The sequence below is a fragment of the Tauraco erythrolophus genome, chromosome 5 (assembly GCF_009769465.1).
Source record: "Tauraco erythrolophus isolate bTauEry1 chromosome 5, bTauEry1.pri, whole genome shotgun sequence".
Taxonomy (NCBI): domain Eukaryota; kingdom Metazoa; phylum Chordata; class Aves; order Musophagiformes; family Musophagidae; genus Tauraco; species Tauraco erythrolophus.
Genome location: NC_141469.1, coordinates 28,411,440 through 28,436,078, shown reverse-complemented (window position 1 = coordinate 28,436,078; position 24,639 = coordinate 28,411,440). Strand labels below are relative to the sequence as shown.

The 24,639-nt window shown below is 37.2% G+C and overlaps 1 protein-coding gene across 6 annotated transcripts in view; it reads right to left on the bottom strand.

Moving 5' to 3' along the window:
- Positions 1-561: 561 nt before the first annotated feature.
- MAEA (macrophage erythroblast attacher, E3 ubiquitin ligase) overlaps positions 562-24,639 on the bottom strand; it is a 53,645-nt gene continuing 29,567 nt past the window's right edge. For 3 of the 6 annotated variants that reach the window (XM_086611319.1, XM_086611318.1, XM_086611320.1), the window contains exons 4-10: positions 16,990-17,112; positions 16,025-16,138; positions 13,960-14,036; positions 7,352-7,460; positions 3,023-3,156; positions 2,129-2,324; positions 562-1,716 (exon numbers count right to left, since the gene is read on the bottom strand). In XM_086611319.1, the coding sequence (XP_086467445.1) occupies positions 1,621-1,716; positions 2,129-2,324; positions 3,023-3,156; positions 7,352-7,460; positions 13,960-14,036; positions 16,025-16,138; positions 16,990-17,112 (849 nt within the window). In that variant the 3' untranslated portion in view covers positions 562-1,620. The remainder of the gene's footprint in view (positions 1,717-2,128; positions 2,325-3,022; positions 3,157-7,351; positions 7,461-13,959; positions 14,037-16,024; positions 16,139-16,989; positions 17,113-24,639) is intronic. The other 3 variants (XM_009991825.2, XM_009991828.2, XM_009991826.2) reach the window with 2 other exon arrangements.

The following is a 24,639-nucleotide window of genomic DNA, read 5'->3' as shown; positions in this document are numbered from 1 at the left end:
AGCTGCCAGCTCTGCAGTGTTCTAGATACACCTGCTCAGCAGCAAGAGTAACATAAGCTTACTGAAAATGGAACCTTTTAAGACACACCTCACTGGAAATCCCCCCGTATCTACAGTTTCAGAATGGCTGATGCAATCAGTTCACATATCTGTGGTTTCTCAGTGTTGAACATGAACAGAAGTTGCCACCCCTCTAGTAATTGTTGTCAGCTTTCTTTGAAGCACTCGGTCACACATCAAAACCGCACACCTGGCATCTCGCACAAAAAGTTTTTAACAGTCTCTGGGACATTAGGCAGTTTTTTAGGAAGTGACAGAGAATGTGGATTGGAGTGTATTGTTCATACATGAAAAGCTTAAACCAAAATTTGACTGAGATGATCTGATTTTGGAGCCTGAAGGACACAACACTTGAAAGTTGTACTCTTTTTAAGAGAGACCCTTGTACAAGTGTTTTTTCCCCCCCCCCCCACATTTAAACACAAAACAGCTTTCTAATTTTATATAATCAAGAAATGGAAAACAATTTTTATTAACATGTTTTACATTTACAATCTTTTATTAGCTAATCAACATCAACATGCAAAAATAAGCGCTAAATACAAACCTCTACAATATGGTTTTGTTTAAACTACAATGGTTTAATTCTTTTGAAAAGTCATAAGGATGTGTTCTGTAGTTGTTAAAATTGAACTATTAGTTTCAGTAATGAATACTATTTAGACCCTAAAATTATGTAATCATCCTGCAAGGCATCTTCAGAAACTTCGCCCAACACTTAAGAATACCAGCTCATTTTCATGTGAGTACATTCTCAAAGCAAGAAATAAGGCAGTAGCACTAATGATTTCATATTGAACCCTATGCACATAACTAATAACTTTAGAAGGACTTGAACACTATGGTAGACTGGAAAAAGAACATTTAAACAAGCATTGGGTTTTGCCTGAAATGTTCTCAGTTCCTCTTGATACTTATGCAACCTCCTTAAAACATTGGGGTTTGGAAAAAGACTTCATACTCCTGCAAACCAGTCCCTAGTTGATCCTCCCGAGAAGCCAGTCTTGTGTCAAATACATCAATATCTTCCCACGGAAATAAGTTACACAGTTCATGTTCAGGATTACTTCACGAGAGGATCATAAAGAAGGCAAAGAGGAGCTTAAAGGAGAACATACTGGTAGTACTGAAATCTTTGATAACAAAAGGGTCTTGGACAATTGTGAAAAAGAGGGAAGAAAAATGGATTTAATTTCAAATCTGTTGTAACTTTTCCCCCAGTGCAAGTGTCCATCTTTAAAGAAAGTTATCCTTTAGGAAGATGAAAATACTTTCGAGAAGAGTCCAATTTTTGATCTTATGTTACAAAACCTTAACAATCAAAATTTTTTTTTTATTCAAGTACAAACTTAAGTCTAATTCCTCTTTTTTTTTTTTAAAGAGTGTTTATGTTGCTCATTGATCTTTGGTCGCAAGAAACAATAATGCCACCAACAGGTCTGATCCCCAAGGTGGCACGTTTTGCTTCTTTGCCACACATTAAGGCCCCCCCCTTTACAGGGTATGCCAATACACACTGTGTCAAAATTCCAGTGGCACTTCATCATGTGTTTTACGGATCTACATGATGTAGACTTTCTCAGCTTGTGAGAAGTTGAAGACTTCTTTGGTTCTTGGGCAAATTACTTTGTCATCTTGACGAATAGAAAGCAGAGACTGAAAAAAGAGCAAAAAAATCAAAAGATAATATTCACAATAGTAATTCAAAACATGATTTAACTGTTTAGTAAATAAACTTTTTTAATAAAGTGATGTTATAGTCTGAGGTAAAAAAAATATTTGCCCACAAAAGTTACTTATTCTACATTATCACTCTCCAGAGGGAAAGTTTTCCAATGCCATTTGATTTCATGTTATAAATTCATACATTCAATCAGACACTAGCTTCTTTAAAGACCAATTTAATCACATAATAGTCTTTAATAATTACTGCAACAAGTTACTTTTCTTCTGTCAATGTAGAAGATACTTCTAGCGTTCTGAGTTTATAAGCTCTTATTTTGATACAGAAAGTTATTATGACAACTGCTATTTTAGAATTCAGAAAGTCACCCATTTCAACACTTACATTGTATCCATAGACATATCCATTTGGTAACATCATAGGAGGATTATTTTCGTTCATTACATCCCCCGAAATCTTGCAGACTAGTCGGGAGTTGGCACAATGTGCCATAGGCAGAGGCTGAGCCAGCTTGTTCAGGGATTTGCTACACACAGGGCAGTCTGGGTTTTTTGAGCTCCCATCCTCTTTATAACACTGTCTGTTTAACAGTGAGTTAAGGAACCACCACCACATTTGCAACAACAATTACTTCATGACATATGTTGGAAAAAAGACAGTAAACTGTACAAAAATAGCCTAGCTTATACAATGTATGGGACCCTTCAATTCAAGTTTAATGTGCACATCTAAGAATCAAGTGCTTGCTTAGTTTCAAGGAACAAGAGTGAGCAACAAGTGTCTGGCACCCTCTGCAGGTAAAGTTTCTGATGTCCAGCACTTTAGTAGCACCAGTCCTTCTCTGATACACCATAGTGTGTAGCAAATCCAACTAAGTTAAAAAAGATACAGAATATATTTGAATATTCACATAAAAACAATCCGGGTAAGTTTGTGTGAAAGTGCTTAAAAACTAAAAATTCTGATCCAGCTCACTAACTTTTGCAGTTATATTCAACTTAAGACACATGGAAAGACAGCCTAGTATGCAAACACAATGTAGACTTCACCTTAAAATTTTCGTTTGGGCTTGTTTTTTTTTTTAAGCCATAATGCCATTTATTATAATCTGCCCTTAATTTAATAGAGACTCCAATTCATACTCCATTTGAATATTTTTTGCTTGTGAGTTGTTTAAGTGTCACATTTCCTCTTTGAGCTCTCTGTAAAGCACCCATAGAACAAAAAAACCCACAATGCTTTTTTGCACTCAACAGTAATATCTGCATTAAAGGATACGGTGTTTTTATAGCTGAAAGGCCTGCCTGGAGTGTTATAGTAAAAACAGAATTGTTTCCCAGCTGATGTAGTCTGTAGTTATCATACCTAAACTGTTGGATCAGCATTCTCCATCGAGCAGGGTCCAAGAGATCCTGTTAAAAAACAACACAACTATTAAGTTGTTTTCAATCTAATTGTCCCAGGGGAAAAAAATCCTCAGAGTGGTAAATTGTGCAAAACTCATTAGACTGAATCCACCACAAAATAAAAGTATATGTGCTAATGCATAGTATGAATGTACTTGTTTAGAAAGTGCCTTTTAACTAGAAAATATGATTTTTTTATGCCTTACTAGATAAATGATTTAAGTATTACTTAAAGTAGCTGGCGTAACGATATTCAGTCTCCAAACTTACTTGTCATTAGACTTGTGCACATGAACTTACAAAAACAAGAGATCCTAGTTCAAAGCAAATGCTTCAGTTTTCACAGCGTGCGCATTAACTACGCAAAGGTCCAAACGAAATGAGTCTGCAGTAAAAGATCCCTCCCTACGATCATCCGTGCTCCACCGAAAGCAATCGAGCTGCGGATTCCAGCCCCACCCCTTCTGTCGTCTACCAGATGTTCCAATGAAGGTATGTAAATCCCAGTAAGACTATTCTTTGCACTTCGTTTTCTACGGCACTGGTGTACTTGTGAAGCACCATTAGTATTGTTGAATGTGGACTTTATAGCCTCTATTTGAACCATAATATCAGACCGGTTAAAACACCTGTTGAGAAGGTGGAAGCATCTTTTTTACCTGAAGTCAGGCTAATCCTGCTGATACCACCTTTACAGAATTTCCTATCAGCTCTGAGGGGAAAAAAGATGTTAATTTGAAGAGCTGGCACAACCCCAGGTTAGAGAAAGCGTAGCTAAGCTATGCATTTAAGGACAAAACTCTAATATATATTGTAATGCTGTGGGTTACCTAAAAAACAGGGACCAGTGGTTAAAAGTAGGGACTTTTTTTCATGGAAGCAAGAACTAACCCACAGATCAAAGACATATTGAACCCTAAAAGTAATGCTGAGAAAGTCATGTAAGAAGTGAGAGACCTTTTGAAAACACACTTCTTACATTACATATACAGGCAAAGACCTAATATCTTTTCCTTTGCTAGCACCCCTTCTCCTTTGTATCCATAACCTGCATTTTGGTCATGAGAACTGACAATGTTTATCATAGAAATAAGTTCATATTATCAGCTGTGCATGCTACACTGAGGAAGCTAGGAGAAACAGTAACATATTTTAGCATATTTAGTTTATAAAACAGGCTTTTAAAGAAAATCAAAGACTTGATGACAGACAATACATTGAGTAGAAGCATCAAATTCAAACCATATTATACCAAAACTGCTAGGAAGTGTTTTTACCATGATGTAGACACTAGTCTTTATGCTTTGTGCTGTACCACCTTGGCCCACTCTGCCTCTCCTCAGTTCCCTGTTCATCAGAGACAGTGAAGAAGGATGGACTCCAGCATTACCTTTTGTTGTAGCCTGTATCCTAGAATTCCCCCACCTCCAGAAGATCAGAGTGGCCTGAGAACTTTTATCCAAATGATTTAGTGGTACCACAGTACTTTATTTTTTGTGTTTTATGAACAAGTTTTTCCTCATTATCCTAAAATTACATGTTAGCATAACTACATTTCAGATAAGTGTGGAAAAAACCTTGTAGAACTACAAGAAGCCAATATTTAAAGAAGAGCTAAACTGGATTTTGACAGCAGTTGTCTGAGTAAGTGCAGAAGTATTTCTCCATCCCTTCTGTAACCAAAAACTGACTACTTGAACAGTGGGGAGGGGTGGTTCACGTGCAACTAGTAAATCTTGGCTGAGATTATGAAGTTGCATGTCTGCATCAACACAGACAAAATGACTGTTGGACTGGAGACAGGATCAATGGAGTTTCAGTAGCTCCCATTAAACTGGGAACATCTTTGGATGAGGGAGGGAAGAGATGCAGCTCACATAAACCAGACCTGGTATGTTTTTCTGACAAGCGTTTAGGAAGTGGAATTACACAGAAGCTGAAAAAGAGTGCAAGTGTAAGTGATGGATTTCAAGAGATTCAAAAGTCACCAGAAACACTAACGCAAGAGAGAAAAGGAAGAAGTCTTACACCAGAAACAGTTGGATCAACTGTGGGCCTAAGGTTGAAGAAAAACAGCACAAAAGAAAGAAGAATTCACATGAGGAAGAGGCAGAAAAAAGATTCAGAGGCAAATCCATAGAAAAGGAAAGAATGCTGAACATGAGTGATATTCATCTGACTTGCAAATGCTCCAAACCAACAAGCAGAACTGAGGCAGAGAGCCTATACGGATGGGGGCAAAAGTAAATATATACACATATCTTGCCTTAACTAAAGCAAAAAGCACCATTTCTGCCACTCGACTGCATGCCTGTTTAGTCTATAACCTGCACCATTTAAGTCCAGAATGTTCCCAGAGTTCCAGGATGAAGCTTTTCTTCTGACCTTAAGGCAATTCTTGAGAAGAGGTAAGAGACAGAGCCCACAACAGATCCATAATAAAGAGATAAAGTACTACTAATGATTAAGAACAGGTTGCCCAGAGAAGTTGTGGCTACCCCATCCCTGGAATTGTTCAAGGCCAGGTTGATTGAAGCTTTGGGCAACCTGGTGTAGTGGAGGGTGTCCCTGCCCATGGTGGTGGGGGGGTTTGGAACTAGATGATCTTTGAGGTCGCTTCTGACCCAAACCATTCTGTGATTAAGAAAAGCCTACGATTAAGGGCTAAGGTGATGAGACACAAAAGTAGCAGCTTACTGAATGTCCAATTGGAATAATTCCAGCCACAGCTACACAACCTTGTTCAAAGGATAACAAAAGAAAATAGCTTGTTTTGTCACAACATTAAGTATGTTTTCCTTAAAGTCTTAAAAGATAAGATGAGTTGGAGAAAGTTCTATTTACTGGTTATAGAAGATGCTTCTTCCCTTGGGATAATAAGTCAATTGATTAGAGACACTACGATCTGACAAACTTTCTCACAGATTTAAAAGTAATTTTATTTAAAGCCACTTATGCTCATAACTCCCAGTCAACACGTTAAAGGTATCTCCAAACAAGCATGCACGCTATAATTCTGTTTATCTAGATAATTATTAGAGGACTCAAACCAAAACATTCTAGTTTATGGAAGTTATAAGTCAAATCCATAAAAAGTAGTAGGGAACTTGTTCCAATTGTATGGTTGTACATGAAACAGTACTGGCTTTTCTCCTTGCTCCCCCTAATTGAAACTTTCTGTCCAAACTAGCTCTCAGAACAAAATACACCACTTATTTCTGCCAATTTCTTTCTAACTACTAAAACAATGATAAGCTCTGTCTCGTATCCAGTCTTCTAACACATTTATCATTTGTGTTAACTCACATCAAATGTAGACTCCAAAATACCAGGATCCTTCTAAGACTCCAGGATTAGCAAAAAAATTAACGTTAATTCTGTGGGTTGTTTTTATTTATTTTATTTGTTCGACCATTGTTTTAATGATCAATTGTTTAAAAAAATGTTTATACTGGCATTGCTGCATATTGGCTTGCCATTTCACAGGATTATTGTCTTGCTTTGTTAGCTCAACTCTTGTCTACCTTCTGCCTCCAAAGCCAAATTAAAAAAAAGTAAAAAGAATTAGCACATGACCACAGAGCAAACTCAAAATCTGTAGAAACAGCAACCACCTATGAATTTTGCTTGATTCAAATTTAGGTGTAGATATTACCACTAATACCTACATTAATTTGTATAATCCAAATAAATGAATACTTACCTTTAACATCAAAAAACTCACTGTCAGATCATTCAAATCATCTTTCTTTTTTTCATCCCCATAACTCCAAGAACAGTAATTTGAGAAGTGGAATTAAGAACTGCTGCTAGTGTATTAAGGCCACAGCCTAGTATGTTGAACAAAACTATCTCATTTTTATTTTGTACTTCCCTGTTTTCTGCCTCTTGCTGCATGTTTGCATATCATGCTTCCAGTCCCACACATCTTCAGTGCTGGGTTTGTGCAAGCTTAGCTCAGTGGGAATCTGTCCGTTACCATTAAGATTCAACTGCAACACTACAAATATACTACCTGGATTAATGTGCAGGCAAGGACTAGTTATTAAAATTAAGAACTATTATTAAGGTGGATTTTAGAAAGTAAAATTAGAACAACACTGGATCTTCGGATTATCAATGTATTTTCTGGTAAGGAGAGAGAACTGCACCATGTATTTCACTATTCTGCTGTACCACTGAATTTCAAACATAACGTTACCTTATAGGGAGAGATATGAGTGTCTGAAGGAAAGGCCAACATTCCCATCACTTGTCGAACCTCATCCAGCTGGCTTCCCTCAGCCTGACTGAAATGCTTCCTTGCATGTCTGAAATATAGAATTTAGACCTTTATTAGATAGCCTTGTTTCTAAATCAGTGAATTTACAGCATTAGGTAAGATTTCAGAGAAAACCTCTAGATTCCGCTCTTAACACATGAACTCCAAAAGGTGATGCATTTAAAGGGCTTAAAAAAATACATACTGTAAATGTGAATGCAAGAATGACTTTGAGCATTAGCCATTTTACACTGTGATTTCTTAGAAACCAGAGCTTCTTACTGTAGCATGAAATCTTACCTCACCTACATCTAGAATGACAGATCCATGACTATTAGAAGAAACATCTCTGCTTATGCAAGCTCAGTGTATCACACTCCTTTGGCATACGCTCTCAAGTGAGGTAAATGCAGTCTGATAATCAGCTATTCCAAACCATTAAACATCAAAAGTGGTCAAATATCTACCTTGTTTATACTGACATTTGAGAGAATGTTTACTTGAACATAAATTATTATTTTTTTTAATATAGGGTAGAAGGCAAATATCACTTTTGTGCAGACTACAAGAAATTGCAGAGTAATACAGTAGAAAACATCTTGTTACGAGCAAATTTTTTGCCAGGGAAATAAAAAATTGAGTAGAACTTCAGTACAGGTTTTTGTACTTTAATGCATAATGATTATAAGAGATACATACAAGGCTGAAAACTTGGGTATTTGAAAGAAGTGACAGAATTCCCAGAAATGCATTTTAAGCAAAAACACAAACTTTATTTTTCTTTTCAGGAAATTAATACTAAGAAATCAGAGAATCATTATCAGATTATAAGCATATTCAACTAGTTTAAAACCCTGTATGAAAGCCTCCCCTGTCTATTCTTCCCAAGATCACAAATTTTCAAGCTGGAATACCAGGTCACCTCTGAAGTACTCTGGTTAAGTGTTGGCTCTTTTTAAACTTTAAAATAGAGTCTTGTTAAAAATCTATTTAAAGTTACAAATTACTTTTAGGAATGTAGAGTATTTTCCAATTGCTCATTTCATGGGCTGAATGAAAAAAAAACCAACCAAAAGTCTAGGTGGTTTTTGTTTTTTTCTTTCCAATTCTGTGTTCCACTAAATACGCTTAAGTCATCAATACCATGAGAACAGTCTCTTTAGCAGTGTTTCAGTACTCCAACTTCCTCTCCCACCCAAACCAGGAAGCAATGGAAGTTATGTAGGACAGACTGTTTCCACCCAACTTCCTATTCTGGGTGAGCAATTCAGGAATGTAAATATTGTTCCCCAGGTGATTACTGTTCTGAGACCAGAAGTGCAAAAGCCATGGCCTGAGAGAAGAGAGCAGGCAGCCTGGACACACTGGAAGCAAGATAAGGTAAGTGCTAGGACCGAGCGGCAGATGAAAGCGATAGCTATTGAAAAGCAACCTTCAGCAAAGCAAAACATTCGGACCTACCAGTTAAGCTGAATTACTGTGTGTGCACGCATGAGGGAGAAGAGCAAAAAACTCATCTTAAGAGAACTGATCACAGACCCTTCACCAGCTTCGTAGCCCTTGTTTGGACACGTTCCAGTACCAAAGTCTTTCTTGTAGTGAGGGGCCCAAAACTAACACAGTATTTCAGGTGCAGCCTCACCAGTGTCAAGTACGGGGGGACAATCACTTCCCTAGTCCTGCTGGCCATGCTATTTCTTATATAAGCCAGGATGCTCTTGGCCTTCTTGGCTACCTGGGCACACTGCTGGCTCATATTCAGTCATCTGTCAACCAACACCCCCAGGTCCTTTTCTGCCAGGCAGCTTTCCAGCCACTCTTCTCCAAGCCTGTAGTATTGCATGGGGTTGTTGTGACCCAAGCGCAGGACCTGACTCTTCGCCTTGCTGAACCTCATACAACTGTTCTTGGCCCATTGATCCAGCCTGTCCAGATCCCTCTGTAGAGCCTTCCTATCCTGAAGCAGACCACCACTCCTGCCTAACTTGGTGTCGTCTGCAAGCTCGCTGATGGTGCACTCTATCCCCTCGTCCAGATCCTTGATGAAGATATTACAACAGAGCCGATACCAATATTGAGCCCTGCGGAACACCACTTGTGACCAGTCACCAACTGGATTTAACTCCATTAACCGCTACTCTCTGGGCCCAGCCATCCAGCCAGCTTTTTACCCAGTGAAGAGTACAGCCATCCAAGCCATGAGCAGTCAGTTTCTCCAGGAGAACACTGTGGGAAAGAGTGTGAAAGGCTTTAGTAAAGTCTAAGTAGACAACATCCACAGCTCTTCGCCTCATCCACTACGTGGGTCACCTTGTCATAGGAGATCAGGATAGTCAAGCAGGACCTGCCTTTCAAACCCACGCTGACTGAGCCTGATCACCTGGTTGTCTTGTACGTGCCATGTGGTGGCACTCAAGAAGATCAGCTTCATAACCTTCCCTGGTGTCGAGGTCAGACTGACAGGCCTACAGTTTCCCCTCCCTTTTCATTCAGCTAGTTCCATCTCTTTGTGCAAACATTATGCTCTTGAAGATGCATATCACCCTTTCAGTGCTCATTTACAATATTTTTACCACCATTAGCACACACTAGTCAGTATAGCTAGAGCAGGGGGCTAAATTTTTTTTAAATTATTTTTTTAAATCATAAACAGTGGACCATCACTGAAACAACTAAGTAAGTTCTTGTGACAGATCAAACTAATAGACAGAAAATTGTGTTTTTCAAACCCTAGAACAATTCAGTAAACTCTGTGGGGACAAAGTCCATCGTCTTTTGTTTGCAATAGCTGTTCCTCAACCCCAAACAGATACAACAGACATATTGCACCTGACAAATCCAAGAATGAAAGGATATTTGAGAAGACCTGAAGATCTACAGTTTACTGTCTACTAAGGGTACATTAACTTGTTAAAAAAGTATATAGGCTATACAGTGTGCATGTGTATATCTACTTAACACCTGAATATGAGCATGAACATATTTATCAGGGAGTAACAATAACTGAACACAAGCATAGTGTTACCAAGAAAGGACTTGCTCTTTCTGCTCAGTCTTTCTGACTGATGCCTGAATGCCTTGATCTCAGAGACCATTATGACTACTAGCAAAATTTACACCTAAACTGCTAATAAGTTTTATTACTATTTTTATACACCTGTTCAAACCCACCCCAGCCCATAATAAAAATAAAGGACCAAACTGTGTTTATTCACCCTTGTAGAAGTTTACTAAAATTAATAGACTGTGGCCACTTTCTCCTAACTCTGTGCATCATCAGCTATTTTTATTGACTCCTTTTGTCCTTTATATCCCAAGAACAAGAAGTGCACAGGGTGTTTTGTTAAGCTTTTAGCTAAGACCTCTGTGTATCTCTAGCATCCCATAAAAGCAAAGTAGAATGCTGTCAGATTTCCCAGAATGAAATTAGTGAGAGCTCCAAAAGTGTGAAATTAGTGTCATCAGTCATTCATTGTTACTGTAATAGGTATGAGCTTTACAAAGAAACCTGAAGAGACTGTGGGAGTTAAAGGCTAATGATAGTAGGCAAAAAACCTTTGTGATGTACTTAAGCTTAAGAGATTTACTCCTTGTATTCAAGAAATAGTTTTTGTACATTCTTGAAACCTCCACTTCCAAGACTACTCTGATAAGCTACCTTAGAAGAAGGTCTGTTTGGACTCATGTTGTAAAAAGCTATAGAAATTCAAACACTTATTTAATAAGATGTGTATTTTTAAAGCTCACATCAATTTTAACTTAAAAGCAGTATGTCACTTTAGAGGTTCTCAGCAGGCAATAAGCAAAGCTTTCAAACTTATTTAAACACCAGCTGCGTTTCAACAAAATGTCAGTTCTCCGAGTTCCACTCATACAGGAAACTACTTGGTAAACAGCCTCTTTCTCTGCTTTCTAATGGATGCCTGACCTATTTATTGCACCGTGGACACAATACTGAAAGAATCCTGCTGCAGGCACTTAACAGAAGCAAGCTAATAAAAACACAAGTTGCAACGGTTTGCTAGAAGCAATGAGATTTATGCTACACCTTCCCAAAATACATTCCCTTATTCATTACGTATTTATTTTGAAGCAAAATAGAATGAAGTGGTAGAAACTAACATTTTTAAGCCACATTATTTCAGGAACGCATTGAGATGTTAAACTTTGAATGTACAAAATTATCAAAACTTACCCTGTTAAAAAGGAGTGAATTAAGGTATCGAAGGACTTCTGTAGCTCCTTTTCATTTTACAAGTAGTTATAAAGTTAACCACGCTGCTTTACGACTGGCAAGTTATAATTGCTGAACATCAAATATACGTCAATCCTGAATTTCAACAGGTATATGGTATGTATACCCCTCACCCCTAACAACACTCAATATGGATGCCTATTTGCAATGTAGATAGGAGTTAAGTTACTCCACACCAAGAGTGCTGGGACCTCTTAAGGGTTGACAACTTGCAAATTTTACCAGTTCTGATGTGGAAAAGGGATCAGAGGGAAACAAATATCCAGTAACAACACTAAAATACAGAATGACCTTATCTACTTTGTCCCAGTTCTCAGCCTATCTCCTTATTTCAGCTCTATGCCTGCTCTCTGGCTTCCAAGCTACATAAGGAAGCTGCAGCTCAAAGAAACTAGTTTTTAGAGCATGGACTACTCACTGTTAAGATGCATGACTGCACATTTGGCAAAGAAGTAAACTTAGCAGAGAATAAAGCTAAAGGCACAGTACTCGTTGGATATAAAGAGCACCATAGGCTTCAGAAGACAGATAATGTAGTTGAGTGCCTTTCATCCTTTTCATAAGCACCTGGCAATTCTTTAGGATTTGAGAATTCAACCAAAAGGTAAGTGCTAGCATGTAGGTTATTTTTTTAATTATTAACATTAAAATTAGCTGGAGTTTATCAGATTGCACATTTGCATTGGCTGGGATCAAAACAATGATTATTTAGGTGCAAGTAGGCCAAAGTAGGAATGATATGAGTTAGCTCAAAGCAAGCAACACATTTGAATGAAATTAGAAATAACAACTGGAAATAACTCTAAAACTTAAGATGAGCAATTTGTGGGGTGGTGTTAGTATTAGACTGGCCTCTCCACATACATGCGCTACCTTTTCCTTTATTTTTGTTTTTAAACAACTTAGTCTCTCACCCAACCTATTCAAGAAAAGGGATGTAGTTTGTGCTACAGGACAGTTTCTACATCTAAAACTTGGGAAGGCGCTAGAACGCTTTCAGTCTGTGCTTATGTTATGACAATTTATATGTTTTCTATATATCTGTGCTCCTCTGACCAAAAAGCAGCTTTGAAACCAGCAGGGGGCTTGTATTTGTCGTAATTTCTGGAGTACGTGGTATGGTTTTACAGGCCGCAAGGCTTGCAACTTCCTTAACGTAAGACTTGTCAGAAATGTTAAGTGGCAACTGTTATCACCAGAATGTATCAGTAAAGCTTCAAGTCTGGCCATAAAACTTGTAATCTCTCCCTAGGTTTAAATACTCCGACAAAACAAAACCTGCTGTGAGTTCCTCTCTCCCTTGTCCACGCGTAAGCTCCAGTAGCTCTGCTACCTGCATCATACTTTGTGGTGCTGGCAAGATCCCTGCTTATCAGAATTATCAACATGTTTTACAGTCTCAGTATCAAAATTCCACTCATTTCAGCAGAACTGGTTTCCTGTGTTATCCTGGAACATTATTCCAACAGCTTAAATCAGGACCACTAACTTAAAAGCATAAATTGCTTCATGTGCTGACATAACTATTGCCAGAAAGATTGTCTTGTGGTTGAAGCCAGGCAGTGATTAGGTCTGACTCTAGTTCTGTTACTGACTCACATCACCTTAGGCAGTGTTACTTTCTTCTCAAAGTAGTCCCTACTAAACCAGTTCAGAAGAGGTGAAAACAGATATTGGGTTAGTTTCTTCATTTGGGGCCAGGGGAAGGGAGTGGGGTAACACAATATAGCTTGTTATTGTCATACATAACAATACAGGACTCCAAATTATCCATTCAATACAACAAGTGAACCTGGCCTAAAGCATAACTTGTAAAGTTCAATGAAGATAGTAAAATAGAAGAGAACTCAGTTAAAATTGGTACGTTAAGCTTTAGATTGGTGTTCCATCAACCTTTTAGTATTTTTTTGTCATTAAAACTGCAATGAGTTCCCAAGAGCTACTGTACCTCTTCAAAATTAATTAAGGGTAAATACGTTCACTATGCTATGTGTCAACAGAAAATACAATTGCTTTATAAAACAGATTAATTTTCTAAACCTTGATTTTGAAGAGTAAGAAGAGGCAGAGGTTCAGTGACAACATTAAGTTTTTAACAAGGTACATCTATGGAACAACACCTTACCTTTAAAAAAGTTCAACCCCAGCTTAAACCCAAAGACTGATCACAGCACTAGCAAGATCCTTTACAGCAGCAGGGCTTTTGGGTGTTGCAATAGTAATCACATGTTTCTAATGAAGCACAGTACCATCTTGTTAAGAAAATTGTTTGGTAAGCATCCTAATCTCATACCTCACAGCATCCAGTCTCTTGTTCTGTCGAATAAGTTCGATGAACTCCTGAATCCTTAGGCTGAACTCCAGACAGCTCTGAGATTAAAGACAAGACAGGGTCTTAGATGGTGCCAAAACTGCACTGCACAGTATGTTAAGTACTATGTGTGCACAACAAAAAAAGAAAGTGTTAATAACATGCAACCTTGTTTGCTTGCTTTTAGGCATTCATGCAAAAATGTTGAAATGCTGACTTTACAGACAAGACATCAGCACAGAATTCCCTAAAAGCAAACAAAAACCTCCTCCTCTTGCCTCCTTCGAAACTTCAGTATTTAGCAGGGATGAACTCTTTCCTAGTGACAGAAAGCATCGTTACCTGAGATGCAAGTGAGAGTAACAGGTGGTTTCTTTGTACTTTCTTACAATTTAAAGTAGTAGATTCGACACAAGTTTGGGACTATGTGGTAATTTAGACTAGAGAGGTCTACCCAGAAGACTGCAAAAAAGAAACAAGTCTTTGAACACTGTTTTGAAGGTCCCCAATATTAACAAAAAACAGCACAGAGTTTAACTTGCTGCAATCCCCTCCCTCCCTCCAAACTTCTATCCCGCTCTTCTTGTCAACCATCCAAAAGCCATGCTGGAAACAAGTCTCAAACAAGAAAACCAAGTGGCATTTACCTGTTTTTGGAAAAAGGTAAAATTTGAAGCCTAATGAAGTTGACAATGTCCCTTTAAATCAAATTCCATCACCAGTTCACAAAATCTATAAAAAAACTTTGAATATGTGGAATTAAAAAGAAAAAGGTTCTCCCCCCATAAAAGAACAAGTCACTATGCTTCTTTATGGGGACACAGTCAACCGTTATTACCTTCAGAAAACAAGGAAAACCCAGAGTCCTCTGAATCTTGAGAACTGTTCCTTGAGTTACCCTGCCCCATTTGGCAAATGTTTTTCTTCCCTCATTATTCTAATCAATAGTTGCCTTTGTTTATTATTGTCCATCAGCACAGCGATATAAAAATTCCTCAGTGACTTCAGTAGGGATTTGAGCAACTCTAAATTTGTATCAGTTAACTACCTGGGGTGACTAACACTCACATTGCAACAATTGCTTATTTTAAGATCTGAAACGTAAGCCATTTCAACATAAAAATGAAGCATTCTGTCATATGTTAAAATATACTTGTTTAAGGAATAGAAAATGTATTATTTTCCAACTATGCATTTTTCTGTATTCAAGCCCGTGTTTAGCAGAGAATAAATATTTCTTTGCTATTTGAAATTTTCAAATACTGTTATCCAAATCTACACAAACCCCTCATTTAGAATTTTAGCTAAGTTAGTTTCTACTAAAAAAATTCATCAAGTTTTTTAATTGTTCATGATACTAAATCCTAGGGTATAGTATTTCATTAAAATGTTTCAATAGCAAAAATCCCACATCCCAAAACAATCTTCAGAGTTTGTGTTTTGTTTTTATGAATCTTCAAGTAAGCTGCAAGCCAATGGCTGTATGGGTTCAGCAGACAAGTGTAACTAGGAAAAAAGCATCCTAGAGAATCAGATGATGCATACATTTTAACTTTCAAACAACTCCACAGCAGCTATTCACAAGAGTTTAGACAGATCACATCTGTAAAGATTATAGGACCACGTGCTTTCCCAGGCTATCATACAGTTTAATATTTAGATTAGGCTTGCATTAAGGTGGTGTCTGGGATTTTAGAACATTAACGTTGACGAGTAGCTAAGCAACCAGAAACAGAAGAAAAGTTTACTTGTGTTTCAGAAAGAAGCATAGTGATTTCTCTTCTTCCAACTCTGATCTCTCATAGACTTAGCTTTGGCTTTATTTTTTTTTTAATTAAAAAAAAAGAGTAGGGCTTGCAGAAATAGATTTTCCTATTGTTGTTGTTGTTTTCCAAGAGGGATGGGGAAGATTTTTCCTTATTTGTTTGCTAAAGATTGGTGATGAAAAAGTAAGATGTTCAGATTTTATTTCTTATATTACGTAACATATTAAGATTATACAAGGGGGATTTTTTAGCAGTATAATTATGCAATAGTGTTTACATACCAATTCTGGTTTTCCTTTAATGGTTTCCATAACAAGATCATCATTTTCTTTAGAGTAATCACTGGCCGATTTACTTTTGTGTCCCATCTTCGGTTCGTTCTCATTTTGGCGCCCCTGAGTGACAGAGAACGTCACTCTTTGCTTGTCATTAAGTGCACTCAAACATTTTTGGTTAAAGAAAGTGCTTAGTTTAAAAAAAATAAGACACAAACATCTTTGAGGGAGGCAGGTGTTTTGGTTAATATCGGTTAAAAACAGATTTCTGCAAGCCCTATAAAGGATTACAGCATGTTTTGAAATGCAGAATTTAAGAGACAAGGAAATTTAAACCAAACACATAGGAACAAGTATACACCATGTTCAGGTCATGGTATTCAATGGCTAGAAAAAGACCTACTATGTTTATTACTTGAATAGACTAGGGTTTTCTTTTTGAAAAAAAGTTCAACAGTAGTTTCTCACAGAAAGTTAGTTCTTCACTCGAGTTTTATTTTCTTATATACAACACTTAAAACCACAAAGACAAAAACCTGAATGAAACTTCTTTCAGTGTTACGTCTGAGGACACAGGTTTACCAGTTGATCTCACTCTTACGGTACTTTCATATATAAACTGAGTTATATGCATCAAGACACTACATGCATCAAGACACTACATACTTCTGCATTTAGATGTTTGTAAATCACACTAAAAACCAACTTTTTTTTTTGAGCATCACTTGTTGAGACAATACTTGCATCCATAAATGACCTATCACTCAGTTTCAGGATTGGTGTTTGCGTGAGCTAGCTTCACTCCAGCTACCTACCTCTTCTTAAAAGAATAGTTCTGTACTTACTGTCCTTACTTTTATACAAGGCCTCATTCAAGACCTGTAATTTAAACCAAATTGACCACATCAAATATCCAAGTAGTTTAGAAAAACACAATTTAAGCAAAACATGAACATGCCACATTTTCATACCTTCATTTTCCTGAGCCTGGATTTGTTATCATGACACCAAGCCAAGCAAGTCATAGTCTCTTGTCTTTCCAATGACTCTTCCACTTCTTTAGCAGTCAAAAACATCTCAATATTTACCAAGTCCTTCAAAAGCAAAAAGGAAAGCAGGTCTTGTTAAATTGTACTGATATTTTACACAGCAATCCACTCTTCAACAGAACTGGAATACAGAGATACAAAACACTTTGTTCCAGAGACTTCTGTTTTTTAGGACAGTACTTTACAAAAAGACATTACAGTATATTTTAAAGACTGCATTTCCATGCACTGAGATATTCTGGTAGCGAGATAGTGACAATATTTTTCTGAGTATACTTATACAACAGAACTAGAAAAAAGAAGGAGTAGAGATTAAACCTCGTCGTTTTGCACAGAAAGCGACCAGATGCCACGATCACTGCAGCACAGTTCACACTGTCAGGAGTGCCTGGTTTCCTCAAGGACTGGCCTATTACGTCGCAACATAACTATGACAACATCATAACATTTGCAAGTGAGCAGCAACTACATAACAGAGGAGAATCTAAATCGAGTTTTAAGCAAAAGTCCTACAATGGTCTGAGGTCTCCAATACATTTTCTCTCACTTGCTTCACGTTGTAAGCTCCAGACCCTCAATTGCTTTCAACAGTTCTGTCTACTACATCCGACTCTGAGGTGGTAAAATAAAGTTACCATATTACAAAACAGTTCGGCAACAGGTGGGCCACAAAATTCCTCAAGGGCTTACCACAAGCAGATGTTTTTGAAGAAAAACCAGCAATCTAGTACCAAATTTGCCCAGAGCAAAGCTGTAATACGCCTACGCTACTTTGTAATTATCAGCAGCTTTACCCATTCATGCCAATCAAGTCAAACAGACTGAACACGATTTCAGATCTAGTAGTGTATCAAAGATGATTTTTTTTCATATATTTCTGCTGAAAAAAAACCTTAGGTAGATGTTCCCAAACAATAGGAACTGGATCCATTCTGAATTGGCACTGCCAGAAGTTCTTTCAGAGCTGCGTAAATGTGTCATGCTATGACAGTTCAATACTTTGTTGAAGAAAATACACTGTGGGAAACCGTAATTCAATATACAAACAGAAATCCAGTACTAAAGTATTTGATTAAAATGCACTCTGATTTTGAACAAGTTCGTTTTTATGTAGACTTCACAGCAAAATGCTGACAACTACATAACTGAATGCTGAATATCAGAAATATTATAGTAGCTCTAGTGAACAAAACCACTCTCAGAAATAGATGGCATTTTCAGCTGTTAAAACAGCTGAATATACTTAGTCTTAGAATGTGTACCTTCCATAAGACAAAGCTAAAAAAACAGAAATAGAATCAGGCATATCGCATTCACATCTTGCATTTCATTAGCCGAGTTTTTCCTTATAAATACAAGAAGGGTAATACTACTGGAAAAAAATTAACTAGCTCATGCTAGGTTTGTCAGAATGGTTATTTACAAAAACATAAACAGGCTACATGTATTTCTACAGTGCAGCACAAGTTGCAGCTTTTACTAAAGCTTTCTCTCTCATGACTTGAAAATGAGTTTAAAACCAAAATATTAAGGATAGTTGACATGCAGCTACTTTTTATAGATTGTATGATCATAGCAACAAACCATTACACCATCAAAAGAATAAGGGGTTTCATTCAGCTCTAGTGTTGTCAAATCCAGATAAATTGGACTGAGGTCAGAGCTAAGGCAGTTACATGCTTATAGAACAAAATTAAGACGGGACTTTCACCGATTCCTCCCATTTCCTTAAGGATAAAAAAATAAAATCTGTTTTATCAGTGTGTTGGCAAACAAACTGAAAGAATGCCAACCTCTTTCACAACAGGAATTTTTAAATTTTTTCCTACAAGAACATGAGAGTAATCTTCCTTTTTGGTAGCTTGAAGTTTTTTGGGTTTTACGCTCAAGTGGAAAAAAGTACATTATTCCCCCGTTTGTGATAAGGTGACCATGTAAAAACCTCTTGTCCATGTAACTCATCTATTTATCACATAATGCAGCCATATTCATTATGTTGCTCGCATATTTCTCCATACAGCTGCTGAACAGAAAGACGACTCAATTAGAGTTAAAAATAATAACATCTCCATTCATATACTCAAGCCTATTTGAGTTATATGTCCTCTTAATGAACAGCATTTGCTATTACACCAAATTAAAACAAAAGCATTTTCTTCTGCATTAAAAAAAGGACTGGATATGGTAGGCAGAAACAAATCACTGGTTTCATCTCATTTGTTAGCTTTCTATAGTTTAAGCTTCATCACAAAAAAGAAACATTTTTCAAGGACGCGTAAGGGCAGCATTTGTTTTAAGTCAATGAGCGGGGAGAGAATCCCAACTATATGCATTTATCAATCAGGTGTTAGTATGGCAATCCTCAACTATAAGAAAAAAGATTGTAGTTGCTGCTGAGGCAGACAAAACTCTCTTAAATAAAAAGAGAACTCCCGCATTACTTTTGCAAATTTAAAATAAAAAAGGTTCTATTTGCTACAGAAATGCTAATTAGATTTGCGGTTGCCAAAAGCCGTCGAAGCTTGGCAGCCGTCTCTTAAATAGACTGTATGTATCCAGAAAGAGGAGAACATTTTTAATTAAAAGAGTTTCTTTCAGAACTAACAATCACATTTAAATTGCACCAATAAATAGGATTTTCTTCTCTGTTAACTAGATAGAAAGTTAGGGAACAAAATAAAAAAAGCATTAAAAAAATCACTTTGTAGGGAAAGAAATAGCTTGTGCATTTCATAAAAAGTAGTTACAAGTCTTAATCATGTTGACTGATAGATGTAAAACACTAAGATACAACTAAGCAATAACCCTTTAAAAGACCCACGTGTGCTCATGTCACCCAAGGTTTTTTAATCTGATCATGCTTTCCCATTTCCTTTTCTGGTGGTGCCTACTCTTGACATTTCTCCACGGTGTATCTCATTAGCCAGGACTAAGGAAATAGAAAAAACGAGTATCAGAGGATTATTTGGCCCTGTCAAAACCAGCACAGCTCTTCTTCACAGCCAATACTGGAGAACTACTTGTCTGCCCCATCTTGTATGGACGGGAACCAGTTATCAGTGTCAGTGGCAGCTGTACAAAGTGTCGCATGTTCAAGTCAGAAAAATCCCCTTTAAGACCCCAATCCTGAAGTCTTCTGCAGGTATTCTGCAATTCAGAGTTGCATAGGCTGTAGACCATACAGAAACATTGCCTTTCTCAGCTCCCAAAACAGCACTAAGATTTAATATGCTGTTACAAAGAGCCTCTCTTATATAATTTGCTTACATATAAAATTGAGTGAATGTAAATAAGCAATTTTAGAGAAATATTGCCACTGGTTTTGCAGGTGGAGAAAAAGCTGAAGCGAGACATCTGTTGCTACACTCTCCCTCTGTGACTGACAGAACATTCAGCACCATGGCAAACGTTTTCTGACTTGTATATAAATTAAAAAGCAATTCTGAAGTCTTTAATTACCACATTTTGCAACACTGTAAAACAGTCTCCTTCGTTTCACAATTTTAGTTTTCACATTGTAAAAGTAATTGCAATACTTTACTTCCAGTACTGCAGAAGTACAGGAGAGCCCTGCACTGCACAAATTATTTCAGTACTGGTAGCAAATCATGACACTAGCACAGACTTTGCAGCCTCCTGTGCATCACCATGCTAATTTGGTCTGAATTACCTTGCCTTAACTTGCTTACCAATGCAGAATACCTAACACTGGGTAGGAAGACTGATTAACAAACTTTAATTTAGTTAGGCTTCCACTAAAATTCTACTAATTGTACGGAAAAACAGTTTCAAATGGCTCAAGGAGAAGAGCAATTCTAGGTATTACTGACAATTATCCAAACACTAACGAGGGGGGACACAGCATAAGCATTCTTCTTCCTTCTAGTACAAGCACAGAAGTACCACCTAGACTTTATCATTTCTGCTAAAAAAACTATTGGACTGAAGTGAACTAACCTTCCTTTCTATTCAACAGTCACTAACAAGGTATGAGAAAGCTAACTATTTAAGCAATGAACAAACTTTATCATTAAAGCACTATTTAATTCCATTACAACAGCTCAAACTTTAGAGAAAAATATTTATTAGTAGAGAAAACTGCACATGAAGGCTGAAGACACTGAGGTGACATCAGAGACACTTATTTAAACAAAGAATGTCTATCCATCACCCTGTGCTCCGCTTGATTTTTATATATATAGCTTTTAAAATATCACTGCTTCTTTTTAAGCTGCAAGTGCCTCCAGGAAGGGAGGCTACCAACCACATGATTCCTGCCCAGAACTTCAATTATTAAGGTATAAAATACTATGCAGCATGAGGATTCCTTTATGATTATTATTACTACTACATATACACTCCTGGCAACATAAAAGCTGTATCCCTGCATGGCATTTCCATTTTCTGAGATGGTTCTTAATAAGAACGTCCCAAGCATGTCTATACACGTCTCCTTCAAGTAGCTTTTAGAGTCTCTGGTCAGTGTGAGCAGGAGTTGACAGGGGTCAAATTCTCAAGCAATCTCACTCTTTGCCAGGTTTCTCTCCTTCGCAGTGTCCTGCTTTCAGGAGACTCCAGCACTTGGCCTTACTAAAGAGAAAGGCTGCAGTAAACACTTGCTAGTTATTTAGATAGCAAAGAGTCAACACTGGAAAGATCTCCTGTGGATTTTCTCCACAGAGGGGGCAATCGGGGCAATTCAGAATAAAGTTTACATCAGCTATAGGGTAAACCTGCAGCAAGCCAGGTTCCATGAGTTGTAGAAGTCATGGAGTAACTGCTTTGTAACAAAAAATAATCATCACTGTTTTAAACACTAGTTTCAGGCATCAAAACTAAGAGGAAAATTAAAATGGGCCCAGAACTTCATGAAGTCACAGGGTTGTGCTACAGAAAGGAAGAAAAAATTATTCATAAAATTACAGTGAAGATTCGATGAAGAATAACACCTGTGAAATAACGATGAGGTGCATACAAAGGTAGTAGGGCAATTTGTTTCTAACCAGTGGATATTTTAGCTTAACATGAAATTGAAGTGAAACACATCTACGTCTATTACAACCTCATGAACCAAGTGAGAACCTGGCAACCATACATTGAAGTGTGGACTACCTTTAAGCCTAAACAAAGTCTGTAGCTTTAAGGTCCTGCACAGTTAAGAGAATTCAGTTGTGAATTAGAAAAAAAACCAAGCAGTAATAATTTCACATATTTACAGAGACTAAGTAACTGAAAAAAAAGCAGAGTCTTGCTCAAAATAATGAACGTCTATGAAACTTCTCTGCTTTTCTTCTTTGGTAGGACTTATGCAACTACTAACAACATGCTCAAGCATTTGCACGAAATTCTTTTGTTCCAAAAGACCTCAAGCAAACTTTATTCACTTCACTATAAACGAACCACATTTTGGCAACCAAAGTAAGAGTTCAACAACAGTAACTCCACCCAAGTTTTGGTTTAATCACATAGTCAGTAGAAGGGACCTCTGCAAACATGACAGTTTAAGAGTGCCCCTGTGATGCCTTTAGAAAGCTCTGGCTTTGTTTAGACACCAGTACATATGCAGAAACCATCACCCAACTTGAAGTGAAACATCTTTACATTGTAACTATACATCAAGCAAACTCAAATTTTTGCTTAAATTACAATCATTCATTAGTTCCAGTCATAGCTACAAGAATGCAACATATAGATTAGTAGGAGAGTTAGACTTTGTTTCCCAGCAGATAAAAATTTGAACATCACTACAAATCGTTTTTTGTCTCTTATATGTAAGAGTTTTATCGGTTCATTCCCAAATATAAACCCCAAACTCTTCAATATACAGTTTCAGATCTAGATGTGTGGTTTTTTAAAGTTGTCAAGAAAACTGCTCATACATTTCGGCACCAAAGACCACAAAATAGAAAATCTGCATTTGATCCTGTGTAAAAAATGGCTTAAAAAGAACAAAAAGCTCTAGTAGCAATATAGCTTTTGCTCGAAATTTCTCTAGTGTTCATGTGAGGGTTTTAATTTACGTAACATATTTTAAGATTTGGAGCAGTCAGGTCAACAGCCATTCCTCTCTGTCGGTCTCCACTCTGCCCATGAGTTGAAGTACTTATTTTATGACATCTCTAGCTACAAATCTGGAAAGCTGTCAGAAGGAATGCATAATAAAATGCCTCACATTTATGTATTAAAATAAACCGCAGAATATTTCACATATGAAATGTGAATCTTTAACAAGGCTCAAACACAAACAGCAATGAGTACTAAAGCAAGCAATACTTGACATTTTCAAATCCCCTATGAGCTATCCTCAAAACAAGATAATTAAAAAAGAAAAGTCAGGCTTAAGATAAGGTAAAAAAAAGATTTGATTCAGGTGGAAAAAGGGGTAGTATTTTGTAGAGAAGAAATCTTCTTTGCTGGAAAGAACCAACAGCCATAAAATAGGCTGTTTATTGCATAAAATAAGTGATTCATAGTATTGTAAAATCCTGATTGTGTATTTTTTGAACATGCAAATTGTTTAATTGCTTACTAGCATCAATACAAAATTGAAAATAGGCCAGTGCCTCAAGCTATCAGTGGCTTGTTGCCAAGTGCATGTACCAACGACAGTTTTAATAAGATTGACTCTCTCTACATATTACATGCATAAGAGCACTACCTTCATATTAAAAAAGGTTTTGCTGGTGCACTTTAGCATTCAATACTATAATAAGCATTCATTAACCTACTTGTATATGAAATGCAATAAACACTTACTTAGACCACTCTAAACTGACGAATTTTAAAGCTGTGTTAAACTTTCAGTGACTTCTCACATATTGAACTACATTCCCTCAGCTTGCAGCCTGACCTTCAGTATCATTTAGGACATAGCTACAGAACTGAAATAGAAATGCAATAATGAACAGTTATGAACAAAAAGGTCAAATTAGTCTCCTGTATTAATACAGTAGTTTGTTAAAGCTTCCTCTGTGATGAATACACAGCAAGTCCAGGGATCATCTAGATGCCATGATTATCATTACAAAACTCAAGGCGGCGGCAGACACAAGGTAGAAAACAAGACCATCTGGGGAAGAAGGAAGAAATTAGAGTATTTCTGCAGTGGAGAAACAGTGAAAAAAATATCAGTCAGCAGGAGCAGGATGACTAGAACACACCACAGTAACATTGCCTACTTGGAAACATGCACGGAAACAAAAAAAATAAGGTGCAGTTGAAAAGTGGGGCAGGGCAATAGGTTTTGATGGCAGTCACATGAATAGAGACCTTTCCTCCACAGTCAATTCCTCTACCCTGTACAAGGGGAGGAATGAGAGGCTGCTGGTTGCAAGAACAGATCCTTCAGACTGAATGCAGAGTATGCATAAACTGCATTGAGATCGAAAGGAAACACAAATTATTAAGAAAACAGTGGCATAAGTGGTGACAATACTGCAACACCACAGCTACTGAATATCCGTTAAAATGAGGTACAAATTAACATTAACAGGCCTCCTTATGCTCTGCTCATAAAACAATGTTGTCTGAAGTTCATTAAGCTACTATTAAGTGTTATAATGCTACACACAT